The sequence below is a fragment of the Heteronotia binoei genome, chromosome 3 (genome assembly GCF_032191835.1).
Source record: "Heteronotia binoei isolate CCM8104 ecotype False Entrance Well chromosome 3, APGP_CSIRO_Hbin_v1, whole genome shotgun sequence".
In the NCBI taxonomy this organism is placed as follows: domain Eukaryota; kingdom Metazoa; phylum Chordata; class Lepidosauria; order Squamata; family Gekkonidae; genus Heteronotia; species Heteronotia binoei.
The window spans coordinates 53287302-53308815 of NC_083225.1; the positions used below are offsets into that span (position 1 = coordinate 53287302).

The 21514-nt window shown below is 41.2% G+C and overlaps 1 protein-coding gene across 1 annotated transcript; it reads right to left on the minus strand.

Moving 5' to 3' along the window:
* Positions 1–599: 599 nt before the first annotated feature.
* On the minus strand, positions 600–19883 carry LOC132568211 (interleukin-1 receptor-like 2). Its single transcript, XM_060233798.1, has 10 exons — positions 19782–19883; positions 14833–15085; positions 11451–11637; positions 10772–10934; positions 8562–8627; positions 6735–6858; positions 5728–5876; positions 3682–3825; positions 2626–2793; positions 600–1567 (listed from the first exon to the last, which is right to left on the minus strand). Exons 1-10 carry the CDS (start codon positions 19843–19845, stop codon positions 1173–1175), a joined length of 1713 nt encoding a protein of 570 aa, XP_060089781.1. The 5' UTR covers positions 19846–19883; the 3' UTR covers positions 600–1172.
* Between the last annotated feature and the right edge of the window lie 1631 nt (positions 19884–21514).

Genomic DNA, 21514 nt, shown 5'->3' on the forward strand with positions numbered 1-21514 from the left:
GGGACGGAATACATTACAGAGTGGACCCTAGCATACTTTGGAACAAACAAACCTTTAGCAGAAGTCAAGAAAAATGTGCTGGTTCTTATATTAACAAAAACTGAGCATAATTTTTGGTGGTGCGTTATGTAGACAAGCTAAATTAGGTAGCATTACCTAGTAACTGGAAACAGATCAAGATGGGTAGTCTGTCTATGTTAGTCTGTGTATAGCAGTAGAAAGACCCCAGTAGCACCTTAAAGACTAACACAACTTGCGGTACAGTATGAGCTTTCATGAGTCACTGCCCACTAGAACAGCACAGGGCTTTTTTTGTAGAAAAAGCCCATCAGGAACTTATTTGCATATTAGGCCACACCGCCAACACCAAGCCAACCAGAACTGCATTCCTGAGTGCTCATGCTCAAAAAAAAGCCGTGGAAGGACACATGGAACTAAGCTTGTACCCTACAACAAATTTTATTAGTCTTTATGATAGTACTCTTTTCTACTAGTAGCTTGAAGAATAAATAACCAGATTTATTTTGAGGCATTGTTTTACTGAAAGTTATCTAGAAAACACTATCTAGTAAAAAATGGTATGTTTGTATGCTCCTGCATTTATCATCCAATTATTTTATGAATTATATGAAGTATAAAAACATATCCTATATATTAGGTAACAATTTTTTTAGATATCATCGCTTGCATTCTTAACAGGTTTTTCATATCAGCTTATCTGGTATACACAATTCTTTGAACTCAAAAATAAGATGACTGCTTAGTCGATCATAATTCAGCTCTGTGCCACTGCTCTTCTTTCAACAGGAACAGTAAAGCTAGCTGCTGGGAAGCAGAAAGACATGGACATCTGGTTGTCAAGTACTCTCCTCCTGGCTTAACAACCCTCTCCTCCTGGCTTAACACTTCAACAACACCTATGCTTTGTACGTGTGAGAATGGAGCATGTGTACCAATATACAGTGCAACAATCCTGGAGCATGACAGATGCTTCTCAGTCTAAATCCTGTCTCAGGAAACCTACTGTACACACTAACTGTGTCAAATAGGACTATGCTCAAGACAATTCCTTGCAGAATTTCAGTGTTCCAATATATTTTTAAGTAGATGCTTTACTTTGGATGTACTAAAGCTGATGAGGACTTTTTTTCCAGTTGACTTAATTGTTGTGATCACCTTGTGATAGTCATTACAGGACTGCTATGAAACTGTGGCAATAAGTGGATTTCTGAAAGAGACACGGTTCTTCTGGGTGGCATCTGATATCTCACATTTTTCCAGAACCGTGTATTGGCCGGCTGAGATTCTTCCGCAAAGTCTTTTTTCCACCGGATCACCCCATGCTTCTGCTTAATGTATTGAATCGACTCTGGCATGTTTGTGTAATTCTTTATCTTTTCCATTTCAATTAGTATCACTTTAATACCACACTGAACAAGTGCATTGTACACAGCTATTTGCTGCTCTGATGTTTCTTCTAACCTGCTGCAGCTTGATAGTTCTGGTTCCAAAATGATCATCAGCCTTCTGCTTTGTTTAATAGTATCTTCAGTTATGCTGACCACAGCTGTAAACAAAACAAAACAAATTGCTCCATATTCTTAAACAAAAAGGCTCCTCAGTAAGAACCAACAGCTTTAGCTCAATAATGAGCTTCCCTTCCTGTGGTTGGAGAAAACACAATTCTACATTCATAACTCAGTAATATGCTTCGAATGCCAAAGGTCTCAGGTTCAATCCTTGGCAACTCCAATTAAACATCTCAGGTAAAAGGGATCCAAAAGTTCTCTGCCTCAGGCCTTGGAGAGCAGTTATGGATCTGAGTTGACAGGATCAGACTAAATTGGACAAAGGAGAATCCACAAAGGAGAATCACACCCATGTAGGAATAAGCATGTACACTGTCATGAGATTCCAACTAATGTACTGAGAGCAACTTGAAATTATACTTCATTCCCACTCAGTCAGTCACACAAAGTTCATTTGGTGTCCTGCAGAGTGGGGGAAACCTGGTTCTTTTTGTGCAATCAACAACTTTTTTCCCCTTTACATGCAATTCTTCCTATGAACCAAACTGCACATAAGAAAGATAGGTCTTCCCATAATTTCATCAGCACTGTCATGAGATGGGTGGAAACCTAAGAAAAGGCCTTCTTGGTCACAGCAACAAAACATAGATTGGTCTGTCTCCCTCTATTGTTGACTTCTGCCAGCAGGTGAAGTCTTTTCTTTTGCATTCCCTCCCTAACTCTTATTATTTCTCCTACTCATTTGCGGGTTTACAAAGCCCAGCAGGAACTCAGTTGCATATTAGGCCACACCCCCTAATGTCACCATTGTTTTTCTGTAGAAAAAGCCCAGCAGGAATTCATTTGCATATTAAGCCACACCCTCTGACACCAAGCCAGCCAGAACTGCATTCCTGTGCATTCCTGCTCAAAAAAAGCCCTAGGTTTGAAATGCTTTAACGTTCACCACCTTGGGGACCCTGAAAGGGGTGGAAAGGCAGCAAAGAAATGTTGTAAACTTTTTTAAAAAATATTTGCAGCTGTTGCAATTGTAGAAACGATTTCAGAAACCAGTGACTTCTAAATGGGAGGGTTTCTTTTGGTATATTAAACATACCTTGCCCTGGTAGGTCATCCCTTCCTACTATAAACAGCTTATATCCACACTGTTGCTCCAAAACCTCAGGTAATAGCTTTAGAACAAAGTTATCTAGATTGTATCTGCGAGCCCCTGTAACGGCTGTTGGGTGCAAGACAAAGGCATCATAGATCTTCCCATCTGAAACTATAATGAACAAAAGATGTTTAACATGCATTTTCCCCACAATGTTCCAAGTAATATGCAGAAAAAGTGAGAGGCATGAGTCAGAAGCCACATACCATTCAACCTACACCATTAAAGATATCCTCAAAAATCTGATGGAAAATGGAAGACTGTGGTAACTCATGTACTGCATCTCTGTTTTTCATACGCCAGTGCAGTCAAAACTACAATACTGAAGGTATTAATACTACTTTTCTGATGCCACTTGAACATAATGCTGTACTTTCATCTGTTCACAGGTGTTAACACATGTTGGCACTGACTTAATCCCACCTGTGTTGATGCTACAGGTTAAACTGGTTTAACAGCTTGTCTCTCTTTCAAGAGAATCTTAGAAACTGTAATCCTTTAAGGAACACAAGGGATCTTTTAACTCAGCAAACCAGAATTTCCTTACCAGTTGCCAGGATCTTAAGGAGGAAGTCAAGGCAAATGTACTTGTATAAAACTGTATAGGTTTGTAATGTAGACAAGGAAGTCATGTTTGAAGCTATACTGGGTGATCAAGATGACTATTATTGCTAACCTAAGATTGTCAAAATTATACAACTCCTAAAAGTGTTTTTTATTTCTAATCAAGTCTTGTGACAACTGCAAATTTCTATTTGCCTTCAGGATTGGAATTATTTCCATAATTTTTCCATCATGGTTCTAAATTCACGACCACGAGGCCTGCAAACTTAGGAAAACTACAATTCTGACAATGCTGAGCCTGATGTACACATCTAATCTAATTACTTGAAAACCCTGAAATGTTTTCATTGTGTAATGCATTCACAGAATAATTTAATACTTTTATTGATTTCCAGAGCTAAAACCTTAACATTCAAATTAACTACAATGACATACCTTCTTTACTGCTCAAAGGACAGTGGGAATTCCGATACCAGAGAATAATATCAATCTTGAAGAAACTGTAGAATAATATAGCACCTATCGCTAGCAGAAAGCCCACTAGAAACATTCCAATCAGTGGTCCCCGGAAATCTGGAACTACCTCAATTCAGAAAATGCAGGAGGAAAAAGTTTTGTTAGACATGGAACTTCAAAACAAAAGCATTAAAAAAAACAGAATCTGAAGACTATTTTCTTGCTTGTCACAAATTATTTCAGGCTGCTTCCAATCGTGCATGAGAAAGGGACTTTTTGCTAAAAAATATATTCCAGCTACATGAACATAAAAGGTTCATAAGGACATGGGATAGTGCAATTAATTTTTAACTAGATCAAGAATATGAACTGTCTAGGCACAGGAAATAACCTGACCAATCCAATTCTCTATTTGTATGATAAAGAGATGATAACATGGTCAGAAACATGGACAAAATTAAGCACAGAGCTCATTCTTCTTAGTTGTGTTCCTCACACTGAAAAACAGCCACAACAGATATTCACCAGTCCTATCATGTGCTGTGTTTCACTGAAGGGTGAAGATGTTTGTAAAAGTTTATCCTGTTTGATGGAACATATACCTTTTAAAATCTGTGTCAGCTTTCAGTTACTGATTTTTGTATTTCTGTTGCAATCTTGTTTTTATTGTGATCTTAGGTTCAAGTTTGTGTTAAATTGACAATTTGTATCTTGGGAGGGAGTAAAATTGCCTTTAGGAGCTGACAAGCGGAGACCCATAAAAACTTGAGGGGAGGGGGGTATAATATAGTGGGTTCAATGCATGAAGGAGTCGCCAGTTGAGTGATAACAAGTTCTTTAATAGACATGATATAGGATAGGGCTACATTCAAGACTGGGAATGGGGCCTACCGGCCCAACTTATATACATCTCTGGATTCCAGCGCCAGCACATCATTGGGTCATTAAAACTGATGGGGGCTTGTGATTGGTCTAGGGCTGCAGAGATTTGGATCCTGCAGCCCTTTGTTCCCAAGTCCCCAAGTTCAGCCCATCTAGCTCCAATGAACCCAGCAGGCACACCCGAAGTCTTCACTTGAGTCCACATACATAACATCAGATTTCTCCTCCATTTCCTCCCCTTTTCCCCTACTTTTCTGCCTCTCACTCTTTCTTCATTCTGTTACCTGATCTCTAACTCTCTCTCCCGTGCCTATCCCTTTATTTCTTTAACTTTCAACCACCCACTTCATCACTCTCTTTCTTTTTGCCCCATACCCCATACCTCATCACTTTCATTTTCTCTTTCTGCCCCCCTTTATCTCCCAATGTTTTTTAAAAAAAAAATCTCAGATTTTCCTGCAATCCTAGGGGGTCCCCCAGGTTTGCTGAAACATCTGTTGGGGGCAGGCATGGCTCAGCGGTAGACCATCTGCTTTGCATTCAGAAAGTCTCAGGTTCAAACCCTGGAATCTCCAGTTAAACAAACTGGCAGCAGGTAATGTGAAAGACATCTGCCTGAGACCCTGGAGAGCTGCTGCCAATCTGAGTAGTCAATACTGACGTTGATGGGACAAGGGTCTGATTCAGTTTAAGGCAGCTTCAGGTGTTCATGTGTGGCCCTATCTGTAGCTTTAGATTTCCACAGACGGGGAGTGCACTTGGGAATTAAATATATAGATAGAAAAGAAACCCCATACACCACCCTGCATTCCTTGAAGAAAGAACAGCATAAAAGCATGACAAACAGATAATAAATGAAAAAGAGATGAACACTTGCTTAAAAAAAAGAGATTGGATTTATACCTTGCCCTTCACTACCCAAAGGAGTCTCAGAGCAGTTTACAATCTCCTTTCCTTCCTCTCCCCACAACAGACACCCTATGAGGAGACTGAGGGAGAGAACTGGCTCTTGAGAGAGCAGCTCTGAGAGAACCTTGGGTGACCCAAGGTCACCCAGCAGCTGCATGTGGAGGAAAGAGGAATCAAACCTGGTTTGCCCAGATTAGAGTCTGTGCATTTAATTATTATACCAAACTGGCTTACCTTTGCAACTCAGTGTAACATAGGCTGCAACTTGACCAAAAGAATTCAAAGCATGGCACACAAACACATTTTGATATTCCTCGTCACTGACTTTTGAAATGTTCAGTCTCACTCTTAAAAATGGCTTTCCTTCAAGGAAAATCTCTTTCCTATTTTTGTACAAAAAAAAAGTAGTACAAATTATGAAACGTCAACAATCACCCCCCAAAATGCAGCATTTAGAACACAGGTGATAGATCAGCCCCTTCCCTGCATGCACTGTTCTGAGTATATGAGGAATGTGTCACCCCTTCAATGTATTTAGATCTTAGATCCAGGGCTTTTTTTGTAGCAAGAACTCCTTTGCATATTAAGCCACACACCCCTGATGTAGCCAATCCTCCAAGAGCTTACAGTAGGCCCTGTACTAAGACCCCTGTAAGCTCTTGGAGGATTGGCTACATCAGGGGGTGTGGCCTAATATGTCAAAGAGTTCCTGCTACAAAAAAAGCCCTGCTTAGATCAATTTCTTGATAACTAGCTGTAGTCTTCAAAGCATAGACCTCTTCAACAGAGACTACACTATAGACTGTTTTATCTTGCTCATTTTACAAATAACCCCAATCCATGGCTCCATTAAGCCAGATGGACAGCTTGTTTGTTCTCTTTAAGAAAACCAAAATGTAATGCCTGTAGCTTTAAAAAAAACCAGATGCCCAGAGTGGCTGTAACTAGGCAACCACAACAGTTTGACCAGCACTCCAGGTTTGGTTAAGCTTGGTTTCTGTCATTAAAAGGCGGAGGAAGGATTGAGGGAAGACTCTTGAGGGAAATAGGCCTGGCAGCAACCACCTCTCAAGAGGGAAATAAATGAGCAACACATGGGCACTCCTCATGAACTTTTAAACTTTTTGAGGATTTTGTTTCCACAAAGAGGTTTCCCCAGAAAAAAAGCTCTGCTTTAAGTATCTTGTTCAGAGATATTTTCTATTGTTCTAGTCTTTGCATGTATCAAAAAGTCTACTTACTCATATATTTCAAAAACATTTTTGCTGTGCTTGTAATAGTGATCAATATAGGAATTATTCACTGTCCAGAACACATGATCTACTTCAGCACCTGATGTATTGCAGTCAATTATGACATTAGAACCTAAAAAAAGAAATCCATGACATTATTAAATTAAAAACTGTTTCCCTCTATACCCATGAGTCAGAGCACTCCCCTCTTCTAGGAAAAACTCAAAAGCATGCCAATTAAAAAGGAAACCAAACAGAGCCCCATATGAATAATAATAATAAAAAAACCTGAGTATATATTTCCACAGAGTTTAAGATTTGAGGAGTATCACAAAGAAAACATGAAAAATTTACAAGCATATATCAAATGCTGCTGCAAAAAAGGAAATCCGTGGTCACCATCTACGTTTTTCAAGAAAATAAAGCGTACCCTTGATTGCTAGGAAGGGCCTAGCATAAACACACCTCAGAGTTTGAATTGTGCAAGTTCCTCCCCTATCAAAATAATGATTATGGGAGGCCATCAAAGACAGAAAATGGCTTATGAACAATTGATCACAGGTGACCTAAAACATCTATTAGGAAAAATCTATCAAATGCTATTACAATATGAAGCAGAAACAGAACAAGTGGAGGACCGTATGATCAAATTGAAGAACTTTGGAAATAATATTTCAATGAGTCAGTGGGAAAACTTATGGACAAAAGACTAAGGAAGAACTGGTATAAAATGTTCTTTAGATGGTCCATCACACCCAAAGAAACCATGTCAGACATTGGAAATGCAAGAGTACAGATTCAACATTTACACCTTCCCTGGAATTCTGCTAGCCCTGTCAGGCCAGAACCCCATCAGAAGGCCACTGACCTTTGAACAAGACAGTTCTGCTGAGAGGTTCCATGAAGATATACAAAAGAAATATTAAAAGTTCCATGAAGAAATACAAAAGATATTAAAAGTTAACTTCCTGATGAATCCAAAAAATATGCTACTAAATATATTAATGTATCAAAAATTCATAATGAACTATTTAAATACATGGTGACAGTGGCAAGAGTAGTATTTGCATCCAAATGGAAATCTGAAATATGGCCAGAATTGATTGACTGGAAAAATAAATTAACTGATTATATGACAATGGCAAAGCTAACATCTTCCTTGCATAACAGACCACAATCCAAATTTCAAGAAAAATGGAATGCATTTTTTGCATATATTGATCAAAATCAGGTTGGAAAGCTTTAAAGATTAAAGAATAAAATGATAAAGTCCAAAAGGATTAAGAGACAGAATTGAGCAACGTAAGTTTAAAATGTTTATGCTTACCCAAGGTCATTACCCAAGGTCAGAAATGTTAGAATTTTTAGTAATGAAAATGTAATTGTATGTAGACCAGACCAAAACAAAAGTATATAAGTAATCTGTACATAACAAAGTAAGATCTGTTCAGCAACTTTATAGACAGAAAAAAGTTATTAGTTACAATTTATTAGATAATACTTATGACTGCAAATGATAGTTTTTCCTCTGATTATTATGCTTTTGTCGACCAAAATATGACTGCTTATGTATAAATGAAACTCTGTAGTATTTCTATCGTATCATATCTTTCTCAATGTTTATATTGTGTATATAGAATTTAAAAAATACTACCCCCCCACAAAACCCCCCCAACAATTATGGGAGCAACAGGCAGGCAATGGCAAACCACCTCCGAATGTCACTTGCCTTGAAAACCCTATTGGATCACCATAAATCAGCTATGACTTGACAACATTTTCCACCACCAAGTAACATACAGACACATGGTCACTCTTCACAGGAAGGCTGCTTACCAAGTTCTGCTTCAATTGAGTGGTTTCTTGGGAAAAAAATTTCCGGAGGGTTCCTTGGTGGGCTTTCTAAGAGCAAAAAGAGAGGCACTTACCTATGCCAACATTTTCATAGACAAGTATGCAACTAAATATATTAATGTCTAATGTATCAAAAAATAGCGCAGAGTGGTAAGCTGCAGTCCTAAGCTCTGCTCACGACCTGAGTTCGATCCCCGGCTCAAGGCTGACTCATCCATCTTTCCGAGGCCGATAAAATGAGTACCCAGCTTGCTGGGGGGAAAGTGTAGATGACTGGGGAAGGCAATGGCAAACCACCCCGTAAAAAGTCTGCCATGAAAACATTGTGAAAGCAACCTCACCCCAGAGTCAGAAACGACTGGTGCTTGCACAGGGGACCTTTCCTTTTTCCTTAGAATTGTAGACACAGTTAAACTCAGGGAGGGAAGGAGCTGCCCCTCCTCTTTCTCTGCAACAAGCACAGCCAGGGACATCTTTCTGCTGGAGATTATCAATCCCCACCCCCGCCCTGCTTTTGGTTACACTGACCTTAAAGGAGCATGATTTCAGGAGGCAAAAAGGTGGATGTGAGGGGGTATGTGGGGAAATTGCTTTTCTCTAGCGCAACTCCTCTTGCAGTGTTTAGAATCCAAGTCTAGTGCCCAAGCAACCCCTTGGATACTTGCAGAGATGGGTTGCCCCTTCTTTTATGTCTTCATACAAATTATTACTGGTTCTTCCATTTCAAATGACTTGCCCCCACACCAGAGATATGACAGCTGGTAGAAAATAATGGATTATTTCCAATTTTTTCCCTGAAGGTTCCTCCTCCCCAAATTTCTGATGGACACATTGGGAAATCTGGGGGAGGACTGAAAATATGAACTTCAGTGAAAAGATTTCTTTTTCAGAACAAGTAAAGTGCTTCTTAAGGTAAGGTTTTCTTATCCAAATATACAGCATGAAAAATATCTGAAGGGAGGAAAGGGGGAAATTTGGGGAAGTACCTGAAAAAACCTGCTATATTTTTTCTTTTGGAATGTGTACAATTAAATACAAGGTTTTACTCATAATGTGTAGTATGAAAAATTTTATGTATGGCAATCTGTAGCATCAGAAAATGATAATCTCTATGACTGCAGATATATACAATACACATGTAAATAATTTTGGCACAAGTGATATGTTCAGGGGTTTTTTTGAGCAGGAGCACAGTTCCAACTGGCTTGGTGTCAGGGGTGTGGCCTAATATGTAAATGAGTTCCTGCTGGGCTTTTTCTACAAAGCAAGCCCTGGATACATTATTGTGTTTAATGTTATTATTAAAGAAAGTTCAGTTATAAAGTTTAGCTCAATATTGAAATATGCTGGTAGTCCTTCCTGTTATGACTGTAGTAGTGTTCTTCTGTCCAGATACACCTTATTTTGTTTACCAAAAAACTTTAAATGTTATTTCCCCCCTATCTCTCAATATTCCAAATTAAGGGTGTTTTAGCACTGACCTTACTCCAGAGCAACGTCCCTCTTCACCGCACAGCGTCTGCATGGATTTCACACACGTTGCTCCGCAGAACCCGGAAGAGCCGCAAAGTCCCACGGCTTTTGCGTCGCAAATGAAAACTGGTTTTTGGCGGTTTACATTTGCGACGCAAAAGCCGCGGGACTTTGCGGCTCTTCCAGGTTCTGTGGAGCAACGTGTGCGAAATCCGCGCAGACGCTGCGCGGTGAAGAGGGACGTCGCTCCGGAATAAGGTCAGTGCGAAAACACCCTAAGACATGTGCTCTAAAGTAGCATGGAGTGCAGTAGTCTGAAACCCTTTCTCAACTATTGGGTATACCTCAATTTTTCTTATAGAAAATGAAGACATATATACTCCTAAATTCTATAAATGCCAAACAGTGCAATTTTCAATATGATGCATTCTTCTGTTGTTAAATCAGTAAAAGAAGTTTAAGCTTGACAGGAAAGTATTCCATATATATTTCAATTTTCCACAAAATTTTCATTTCCCCCCCCCCCCCAGGAAAAAAAGGATTTTTCCATGGCTTCAAAATTTCTGTAAATCTGACATCTCTGCTCTAAACCCATTTAAGAACTCTTCCGCCCACTCCCATCACAATCTTGTTGATTCACGTGCGGCCAAATGCAATTCGAGCTTTCTGTATTACCCAAGATCCCAGACCAGAGCTACCACAAATTAAAAAGGGTTTACCTTTAACTTTCAAACTGATGTCTCTTGAAACATTATATTGCTTTCCCATGTAATAGTATGGCATTTGGCATGTATACCTTCCTTGATCTTCCACAGTTGTATTGGCAATCATAAGGGAGTTATCTAAAGACTGAAACCTTCTGTCCTTAATTAATTTGCAATCCTAAGTAAAAAGTCACAGAAGTATGCATGACACAGCATGTAACCTGTAGTTAGCCCTCTAAATTGAAACCATGTAATAATAATAACTAATCTACACTTATTTCTGCTTGATGGACTTCAACATGTAAGGTATCAGTGTGTGTGTGGGGAGGGGGGGAGATTAGTTCTCAAAGCATTAGGCACTGGAACCAGCATGCAAGTTAACCCATATATTTACAGCAATGTGTGCTCTAAGACTCCCATATTCTTGTTAGGCTTATAAATTCAAGATGAAGTGAAGTTCACTTTCACTTCAGTTATATGCATTTCACATTTTCTTTCAGATGTTTTAGGTTTGTCTTCATTTGATTTACATATTTTGCAATATTTATGTATTGCCAAGTATCTTATCTTGTATGTTATCATACAATGGATAAAATGATTAATACACAACTGAATTGTTATTATTGAGAAATTAAACAGGATCTCTAAGCATAAGCATATGCTTGAAGAAAACTGGAAAGTGTGTCTTCTTTACCTTGTACCAGAGAACAGTTAAAATGGGGTTTTCGTCTTTGAAATATTTCAGATTAGGACACACAATCTTTGCATTTGAGGCTGTGTATACACTCTGAAGAATGGCAAAGTTGGCATTGAAACATGAACCATTAGTGTTTTGAAAGACGGTTAATTTAAAATACACATGGCTGCAATGTGTTGTATTCCTAGAACGAAGAAGAAAAAGAAATTAGCTCACTTGAAATAGGATGTTAGTTCATCAACATTCTTAGAATGTGCAACCTCCTCCTACTCCTCCCCCAACCAGTGAAATTTCACTTATGGTAGTTTTAATTTGATAACATCACAACTAGGGTTGCCAAACTTCAGATGGCGCCTGGAGATCTCCCACTTTACAATTGGTCTCCAGCTGGTAAAGATCAACTCCCCTGGAGAAAATGGCTGCTTTGAAGGGTGAACTCTATGACATTCTACCCTGCTAAGGCCCATCCCCATATTCAGAGACAGTAAACCTCTGAATCCCAGTGCCAGGGGGCAACATCATGGGAAAGCCTCCATCTCTATGCCCTGTTGTTGGACCTCCAGAGGAACTGGTTGGCCAATGTGAGAGATAGGATGCTGGACTAGATGGACCACTGGTTTGATCCAGCATGGCTCTTCTTATGTCCTGAAGTTCTTTAAGTGTTTCATATAAAAGTTTCTGTGATGCTGACCAATATGTTTTTTCACCTAAAGAGAGGAAATGAGAGGTTTCCTGTCCAATAAACAAAAACAAATGAACTGCTGTCTTAAATCCTGGCTTGCCTGTTCCCACAAAGACAACAGCAGTTGGTGTAGGGAACCTGAATCCAACTACATCTTCAAACCCATGAGGCACTCCACTTCCTTCAGTTGGGCTGGGGAGCCTGGCCGGGTTGAGACACCCTGCAGAGATGCCTATTTTCTGCATTTTAGGAGGGCCTGCTGTGAGCACACATGCATAGACAGTGAGGAAGTCACTTCTCCTGCTTCCTTGCCCACATGCAGAGAAGAGAAGCAGCAGAGTAAGGCAGAGTCACTTAGGGGTGGACAGGATTATTTTTAGTACACAGCAAACCTCCTGGCTTTCTCTCTCAGCCCCAGCCCAGCCCAGTCACTGCACCACTGCCAGTCAGTCCTTCAATGTTCTGCACATGCTTTCATTGCTATTTTTATGGAGGGTTTTGCACTTTAGTTCTGGTTTTAATTGTTCTTATGATTTGCTTTTGTTGGTTTTAATGGCTTTTAAAGATATTATTTTATTACATATGCTTTAATTTGTAAGCTGCCTTGGTGGCCTTTATGAGGGCATAAAGGTATAAATATTGTAAAATAAAAAACAGACATTTTATGGCTTAATACACTAAAGTCTGATAAACTGCAAGACATGCAAGAGCTCTCCTTCACTTCTGCTTCACCCTCCATTTCATCTGACCACCACTCTTTACTTCTACAAGGCTTTACAGATGCTTGGTCCAGTGACTTCCCCATCCCACAGGTGAGATCATAACTCTACTCCTCCTTTTCCCATCTTCCAATGATAATGTTATTAGACTGTGATGTCCCATGTTAACACTTGAGAGTAAACGGTGGATTTCAGGTTGGGAAATGTGCCCTTACTTTGAAAGGTGCTGCTGATGACTGCTTAAGCGCGTCCCAACATGTGTTGTGATTCTTAGATAGAAGTGTCTAATGATGCTGGAGATACTTCTAAGTTTGGTATATAACAAAGCACTATGGGAAATTCAGCGGCCCTTCCAAAATCCTTCTATCTACATAAAACTAGGACTCTTATCTATAAATTCTAATCTCATACTAGCCCCTAAAGGGATCCCCAAAACAGGCTAAAGAAAACAATTTCTCCAAACGAAAATATCAAGAATATATATTTATTTGGTCTGTCCTACTTTTTTTTTAACTATTTAAAATCTTTATTTGCTTAATCTTTACCCTGTAGTTACATGACCTAGTCATTATCCTGGACTATCATGACTGTAAGTGGCACCTTCACATGGTCAAATCAGAGATTTCAAGCCATAAAAAAGCCAGACAGAAATTAGTTTCACAGTTTATCAAACTTTAGTGTATTAAGCCATAAAATTACTAAGTAGCAATGGTGCTCTTCAACCTAACAAAACAATTAGACCAGTAGAATGCAACTGCCATTGGCAGAGGAAAGATGGCAGTTTTTGAGGATACTCTTTTCCCACTACTTATCCCCAGTTTTGTCCTCAACATTGTTTCTGGTCCTTTCAACCCCAGAGAGATGCATGTGGAGGAGGCAGGGAGGGAAAATGGGAGGCAGGAAAGCCATTCCATGACCTGGGGTCCATTGATGGTGGTTTTAATCTAACCCACTTCTTTCAGACCTCTGGCTTTTGAAGTATACTGTTTGAGTATTCAAAACTATGCTTTTGGTATATAATTTTTCTCATAGTCCAAAACTATTTAGATGACTGTTAGAATTAAATAGAGGGCAACAAACAACAAAGGCAATAGGAAGCTTCACAAGATGCAATAGAGTTTTATTTATTTTGCTATTAAGTCACAGCTAACTTATGAAGACCACCATAGATAGGGTTACCAGATGTCTTCTTTTTAGAGGACACATCCTCTTTTTTGTGTGCGTCCATCCTCTTTCCAGCTCCTTTTTTAAAAAAAAGAAAACTAATGAAAATGCCCTCTTTTGGAGTTGGAAAGTTAGGAACATTCCTAGTTAGTAGCAATTATCATAGCGTAAATAGCAAGTGTATTTAAAATGTGATCTGTCATAGTGATCACTTCTCTGAAGTAGTCAGTCAGGAAATATGACTTCTTTTTTTGCTTCTCAAAATATGGTAATCCCAGCATTCAAGGCAACAAACGTTCAGAAGTGGTTTGCCTGGCTCTGTGTAAAGAACCTAGGATTCCTTAGTGGTCTCCTAATCAGGTTTGATTTGTCAGCGCTTGGGAAAGAAATGAATGTTCATAAAGGAGTGTTATTATAGGCTAATATTTTCCACAGGAAAAAATAAGAACACCTAACAGATGCAATTTTGTTCCGCAGTCAAAACTAATGCTTGATGTGGCCTCTCTTGTTTCTTGTATCAAAGCATTCCTTATCATCTGTTTTATATTTAACCTTATCTTACTGCTAATTAATTCTAAAGAAGTGGAATCAGAATTCCATTTTTTTTAGTGTTTGGAAACAGGACGCTTCTGGAAGGCCTCAGCCTGAGTGTAATCAAATAAATTCAGCTACCCTACCCATAATTAGAGGAGGAACAGGCAAAAATACAGACACAAAGACTCGCTCCCAAGGTAATTCTAAACTTTTAATAATTCTTTTACCTTTAAGTTTCAAGCTCACTTTTAAAGCCCTGAAGTCTGCAAAAGTCCTTTACCTGATAGCACATCCATAAGACCCTGAATCTTCTAAAACAGCAGGAAGGAACCAAATGGAGCTTGCCCGCTGCTGAATTCGGGAATGTGGGTCTTTCAGCACAGGTGTGTGATCACCAGCTTGGAACCACGTCAAGTTGTGCTCTTTGAGCTCTGGATTTGGCATTTTACCTGACAAGCAGTTGATAGCCAAAGGCTGGCCTTCAAGTACTAAATGCTGTAACTTGCTGCTCAGATTGTATAAATTGCAATGATCTAAATAAAAACACAGATCAATGAAATAATTTCAGCTGTAAAAATATATTCATAAAGACCAAAATGAGAGCCAGCATGGTGTAGGGGTTGAGAGCAGCAGACTCTAATCTGGAGAACCAGGTTTGATCCCCCACTCCACCACATAAAGCTTGCTGGGTGACCTTGGTCCAGCCACAGTTCTCTCAGAACTCTCTCAGTCCCACCTACCTCACAAGGTGCCTGTTGAGGGAGAGGGAAAGGAATGTGATTGTAAGATGCTTTGAGACTCCTTAAGCTAGAGAAAAGCATAGAATAAAAACCAGCTCTTATATAATATACACAAACATGTATATATAATTATTCTGGAGAAACAAATAGTCTTTAACTAGATACATGTGCCTCTTTTCAGTTTGCAAGCAGTATTTTCCAAGCAGTGTCTTCGTAAGCATGATATCCCAAATTACATGCAATGGATGAATGGCACAAAATTGTTTTTAAATTATATTTACATCTTTTATATTCCATCTTTCTCCACAATAATAACATAAAATAGCTGACATGATTCTCAGCTCCTCTATTTATCCTCACAACTACCGTGTGCGGTAGGTTAGGCTAAGATACTGACCCAAGGTTACCCAGCAAGCTTCCAAGGCCGAGTCATGATTCACACCTGGGTCTCCCAGATCCTCTAATCACAACACTACACTACACATTTCAGAGAGCTCTGACAGAGCAGAGAAGAAGTGCTACAAAGGTGAAGTTTGGCTTTCTAAGCAGCTGGGGAAGTTGCTGAGAATTTCTGTGTGACTGTGTGATTGCTGAAAATTCTGAGTTTGTGGTTGCTGGGGAACTGCTGTTTGTTTGGTTTGAGTGGGCTGAAGGTGATTGTTGTTGATTGATTAGGAGTGGCTGTGTTCCCCACCCTCTTTGCATTATTAAGCTGCGCCTTGGCAGAGGCACGAGCCTTTGGCACGAGCTGAAGGGCGAGAGCTAAAGGGTTCTTGGCCTGTGGCTCTTAGCCTGGGGGCTCTGTAAGGACCAGGAACCCAGATTCCTTGTGTTCCCAATAAGGTAAGTAGACCCTCCAGAAGGAGAGCCACATAAACAAACAGGATTTAAAAGGGGACTGTATATTTTTTTAAAAAAGCTATCATGAAGGTAGAATGCCAGAAGGGGGATGAGGGCTTTCCAGTGTTTTACACTGAGTGTCACATGTATGACTATCTGCCCACAGGACAGAAGTCTTGGGTGTGTGCTTGATGCAAGGAGCTCCTGGTCCTCAGGGAACGAGTTCAAACCCTTGAGGCCGAGGTGACTGACCTGGAGAAGCAGAGACAGTCAGTTAGGCACTCGGGGACGTATTAGATGAGCCCCACTCTGAACGTGGCAGCCCCGTTGCTGCCAGGGAGCATGAGGGTTGAGAGGGAACAGGGCACCGGGCTGAGGATAAGGGGAATGTGCCCTCAGTAGAGGCCTCTTCTTCAGTTGGTGAGCGGGTATCCTTTCATGCCAAGGAACCATCCCTGGGCGGGGAGAGAGGAGGGGGGTCTTGGTAGTTGGTGATTCGATCCTTAGGCAAGTAGACAGCTGGGTGGCAAAACCGCGTACTGACCGTATGGTGACTTGCCTGTCTGGTATGAAGTGTGTTGTAGATAGGCTGATAAGACAGTGCTGGGGAGGAGCCAGTGGTCGTGGTGCGTGTTGGCACCAACAATGTAGGGAAATGCAGTTGTGAGGTCCTGGAGGAAAATTTAGGCTGCTAGGCAGGAGACTTAAGGCCAGGACCTCCAAGATAGCCTTCTCAGAAGTGCTACCTGTTCCACGTGCAGGGCTGGAGAGACAGGCGTAAATTAGAAGTCTCAATGTATGGATGAGACAATGGTGTAGGGAGGAAGGGCTTAAGTTTGTTAGGCACTGGGATGCTTTCTGGAACAAGTGGGAGCTGTACAAAAGAGATGGTCTCCACTTGTCCCAGATGGAACCAAGCTGCTGGCGCTTAAAATCAAAAAGGTGGCAGAGCAGTTTTTAAACTAAATCTTGGGGGAAAGCTGACAGGAGATGAAATGTCTCTGGTTCGGGAGGACTCATCTCAAAGAGATGAAGAGTTAGCTGTTACTTTTCTACCGGGTAATGGATCAGAGTTGTCTACTGAGATGGTAACAAACTGTATGGGCTGCCTGCCAAAGTCTCGAGGCAGCAGGAGGAAGGTTGCAGGCCTAACTTGCCTGGGAAATTATAGATGTTTGTATACAAATGCTACAAGTGTTCGAAGTAAAATTGTTGAGTTGAAATGTTTAGTGTTGGGGGGAAACATAGACATTGTGGGAATTTCAGAAACTTGGTGAAATGAGGAGAATGAGTGGGACATGGTGATTCCTGGATATAAGTTATATCGGAAGGATAGGGAGGGAAGGGTTGGAGTTGGGTGGCTCTGTATGTCAGAGAGGGTATACAGTCCAGCAAGACTGAGGTCAAAGAATTAGATTCCCTTCTAGAAATGCTTTGGGTCGAAATAGAGGGCCCAAAAGGAAATTTAACTATGGGAGTTTGTTATCGCCCACCAAATCAAAAGATAGAGGACAGTTATAATATGATGGAAGGATTAAAGATAGTGGCTAAATGTAAAAACTGTGTCATAATAGGTGATTTTAACTACCCACAGATTGATTGGGTCAATATGTGTTCAGGTCGAGAGAAAGAGATTGAGTTTCTAGATGCTCTCAATGACTGTGCTATGGAGCAGATGGTCACAGAACCTACCAGGGGTGCGGTGATCCTGGATTTGGTCCTAAGTAATGCCCAAGACTTGGTGAGAGATGTAAAAGTGATCGCACCGCTTGGGAGCAGTGACCATAACATTATTGATTTCACCATTTGTATAAATAGGGAGTTGCTCCAAAAGACCAGCACAACCACGTTTAACTTTAAAAGGGGTAAATTCTCTGAGATGAGGAGGCATGTGAAGAGGAAACTGAAATGAGTACTGTGTGCAATTCTGGTCACTGCACCTCAAAAAGGATATTATAGCATTGTAAAAAGTCCAGAAAAGGGCATCTAGAATGATTAAAGGTTTGGAACACTTTCCCTATGAAGAAAGGTTAAAACGCTTGGGGCTCTTTAGCTTAGAGAAACGTCGACTGTGGGATAACATGATAGAGGTTTACAAGATTATGCATGGGATGGAGAAAGTAGAAAAAGAAGTTCTTTTCTCCCTTTCTCACAATACAAGAACTCGTGGGCATTCAATGAAATTGCTGAGCAGTCAGGTTAAAACGGATAAAAGGAAGTACTTCTTCACCCAAAGGGTGATTAACATGTGAAATTCACTGCCACAGGAGGTGGCGGCGGCTACAAGTATAGACAGCTTCAAGAGGGGATTGGATAAAAATATGGAGCAGAGGTCCATCAGTGGCTATTAGTCACAGTGTGTGTGTGTATATTTGGCCACTTTGTGATACAGAGTGTTGGACTGGATCCAACATGGCTTCTCTTATGTTAGTTATTTTACAGGGCCTTGGGAGCATCTCATTGCTGATGTGCTTGTTTTCAGGGAGCCTCATCCCAAAATGGCAGCCAGAGGAGGCGGAGCCAGGCAAAAAATGGCTGCCAAAGAAGGCAGAACCAGCATAGTACCTCCCTCCTTCCTTGCAAAAGAATCACATGAGAACTACACTGAAACGTATGAAGCTGCCTTATTCAGAGTCTGGCCATTTGTCTATCAAAGTCTACTCTTTGGCTGGACGCACAGTCCAGCAACTAGAAGGAATTAGCAAGCCCAAAGAAAAAATAGTTGGGTTTCTAGTCCTGATCGATCATCTCCCTGCATGGAACAGCCCAGCTCCCTAGATTCTAAGACTAAAACAAAGCTCCCTCTCTGCTTTGCAAAAGAAGCTCATGGCAATAATCAGTCATGCCTGAAGGCAGAACAGAACCATCCACTGGAAACAAAAAGCCAGATGGTTACCAACCCTCCTGATCCTCCAGTGGCTGTGACTGCTTTTGCTGCCATGGAAAACCCTTTTGTTTAGATGAAGGCAGCTATTAACAAGCACTACCTTACAACAGCCCTGCCCACTTGCTGACAAATTTGGTGAGCACCAGGAGAAGTAGTGGTAGGTGTCACAGTGCCCTTGGACACCACAGTGGGAGGAGGGACCCTGAATTACTGTGTCTACAACAAGACCACCACAGACAGACCAGCCCTTGTTGGCTTCACATGCTGCATCAGAGAACAGCTGCTGTTGCTGCTACAGGTACAGAACTCAGCAACTATCCCACAGAGTGCAGAAGCCCTGTGCAATGGTGTGTTCCTGATGCAGGATGGGGAGGAATGAAGGGGAGATCTGTGGACTTCACCAAATAGAAGAAGATATTGGATTTAGACCCTGCCCTTCACTTGAAGTCTCAGAGGCTCACAATTTTCTTCCCTTCTTCTCCTCACAACAGACACTCTGTGAGGTAGGTCGGGCTAAGAGAGCTCTCTGAGAACTGCTTTTAAGAGAATAACTCCATTGAGCACTTGTGCTGGACCCAAGGTTACACCGGCAACTGCTTGTGGAGAAGTGGGGAATCAAACCCGGTTTTCAAGATTTGATTCTGCGCACTTAACCACTATACCAAACTGGCCTCAGGTTCATTTCACCAAAGTATTAAATTGAAAGAGAATAAAATGCAAAATGTGAACACTTTAGAATGCTTCAGTGCTTAAGCAACATACCTGCTTTAATAGAAGAAAGGAACACTGTTGTTAAACTGCAGGAGAATAATGTGGTCGGTTTCATGCTGCACTACAAACAGGAAGAAATGACATATCATCAATAATCTCTCCTTTAAAAATTCCACATTGCAACTTGCTCAAAGTACATTTCAAACTTAAGTATGCATTTATTTTCTACTAGGAGTAAGGCCCGCTGTGAAGAAAAATACAACGGGCTCTAGAAGGAGACTCTGGGCGAGTGCCTGCCACCCTTGCTGTCTTCTCACTCACCCAAGTGAAGGCATTGACCCCCACCACCATCACTTCAAGGGGAGCTAATGTCTGCCATCTAGAGAATAGTTGTAAATCTGAGTGATCTGCAGTGCCTCCCCAGAAGGAAATGGCATTGTACATGTCTGAGCTCCTATCCCTTCTCAAACCCCACCCTCTCCAGGCCCCACCCCTAACCTGGAGTTTATTTTTTTATTTATTTATTTCTATTTATATCCCGCCCTACCCCACCGAAGCGGGCAACCCTATCTCCTTTCCTTTATCTGCCCCTCTGACTTCAGCTTTCCATTGTCTTCCCCCTCTCTGCAGCTTCTACAGTGGGGAGGGGGGCAAAGCAGTTTGCATCATTCCCCCCCCCCCATGTGACCTGAACAACAACCCTGAGAGCCAGGTTAGGCTGGAAGTCTATCCCCGGTCCAAAATCACCCAGTCAGCTTCCATAGCAAGAACCTGGGTGTGGCAGATCCCACTCTGAAGTCCTAACTTGTATGTCCTCCTCAAATTCCACCACAGAATCTCCAGGAATTTCCCACCAATTTCGAAAGGTACCACTAAAGGGCTCTGGGTAAGTGCCGCCCCCCAACCTTGCTGTCTTCCCACCCACCCCAGTGAAGGTATGCATTTACTCCCCCCCCCCACCTCAAGGGGAGCTGATCTCTGCCATCTATTTGGATAGCAGTTGTAATTCTGAGTGATCTCCAGCCCTCACCTTGAGATTGGCAACAGTGGTTCCCCAGGATGAAAGACCTTTTTCTCAGAGCCCTGTAGTGAGCCCTTAGGAATTTCCCACCAACCTGGAAAGGTATTACTAAAGGCCTCTGGGCGAGTGCCCCCCCCCCCCGCCTGGCTATCTTCCCACCCACCCAAGTGAAGGCATTCATTCCCCCCCCCTCCAAACTCAAGGTGGGCCTGCTCGGCAGGGAGGGCGGGATACATATCAAATCAAATAAAAATAAGGGGAGCTGATCTCTGCCATGTATCTGGAGAGCAGTTGTAATTCTGAGTGATCTCCAGCCCTCACCTGGAGATTGGCAACAGTGGTTCCCCAGGAGGAAAGGCCTTTCCCTCAGAGGCCTGTAGTGATCCTTTAGGAATTTCCCACCAACTTGGAAAGGTACCACTAATGGCCAGTGGTGGGATTCAAATAAATTAACAACAGGTTCTATGTCCTAATGACCATTTTAACTATATCAAAAGATATACCGAAAGGTAGTTTAATAATTCACGCATTAAATACTGCAATAAGAACAGTAAAAGAGGTAAAGACAACTAGATTATGTTTAAAGAAAGATTTATTGAAGATATTTCCATATTGGGAGTTCTGGCCCTCACATTTAAAGGGATGGCACACCTTTTCAATGCCTTCCTTTCATAGGAAATAATGAAGGATAAGGGCACCTTCTTTTGGGGCTCATAGAATTGGACCCCCTGGTCCAATCTTTTTGAAACTGGGAGGGTATTTT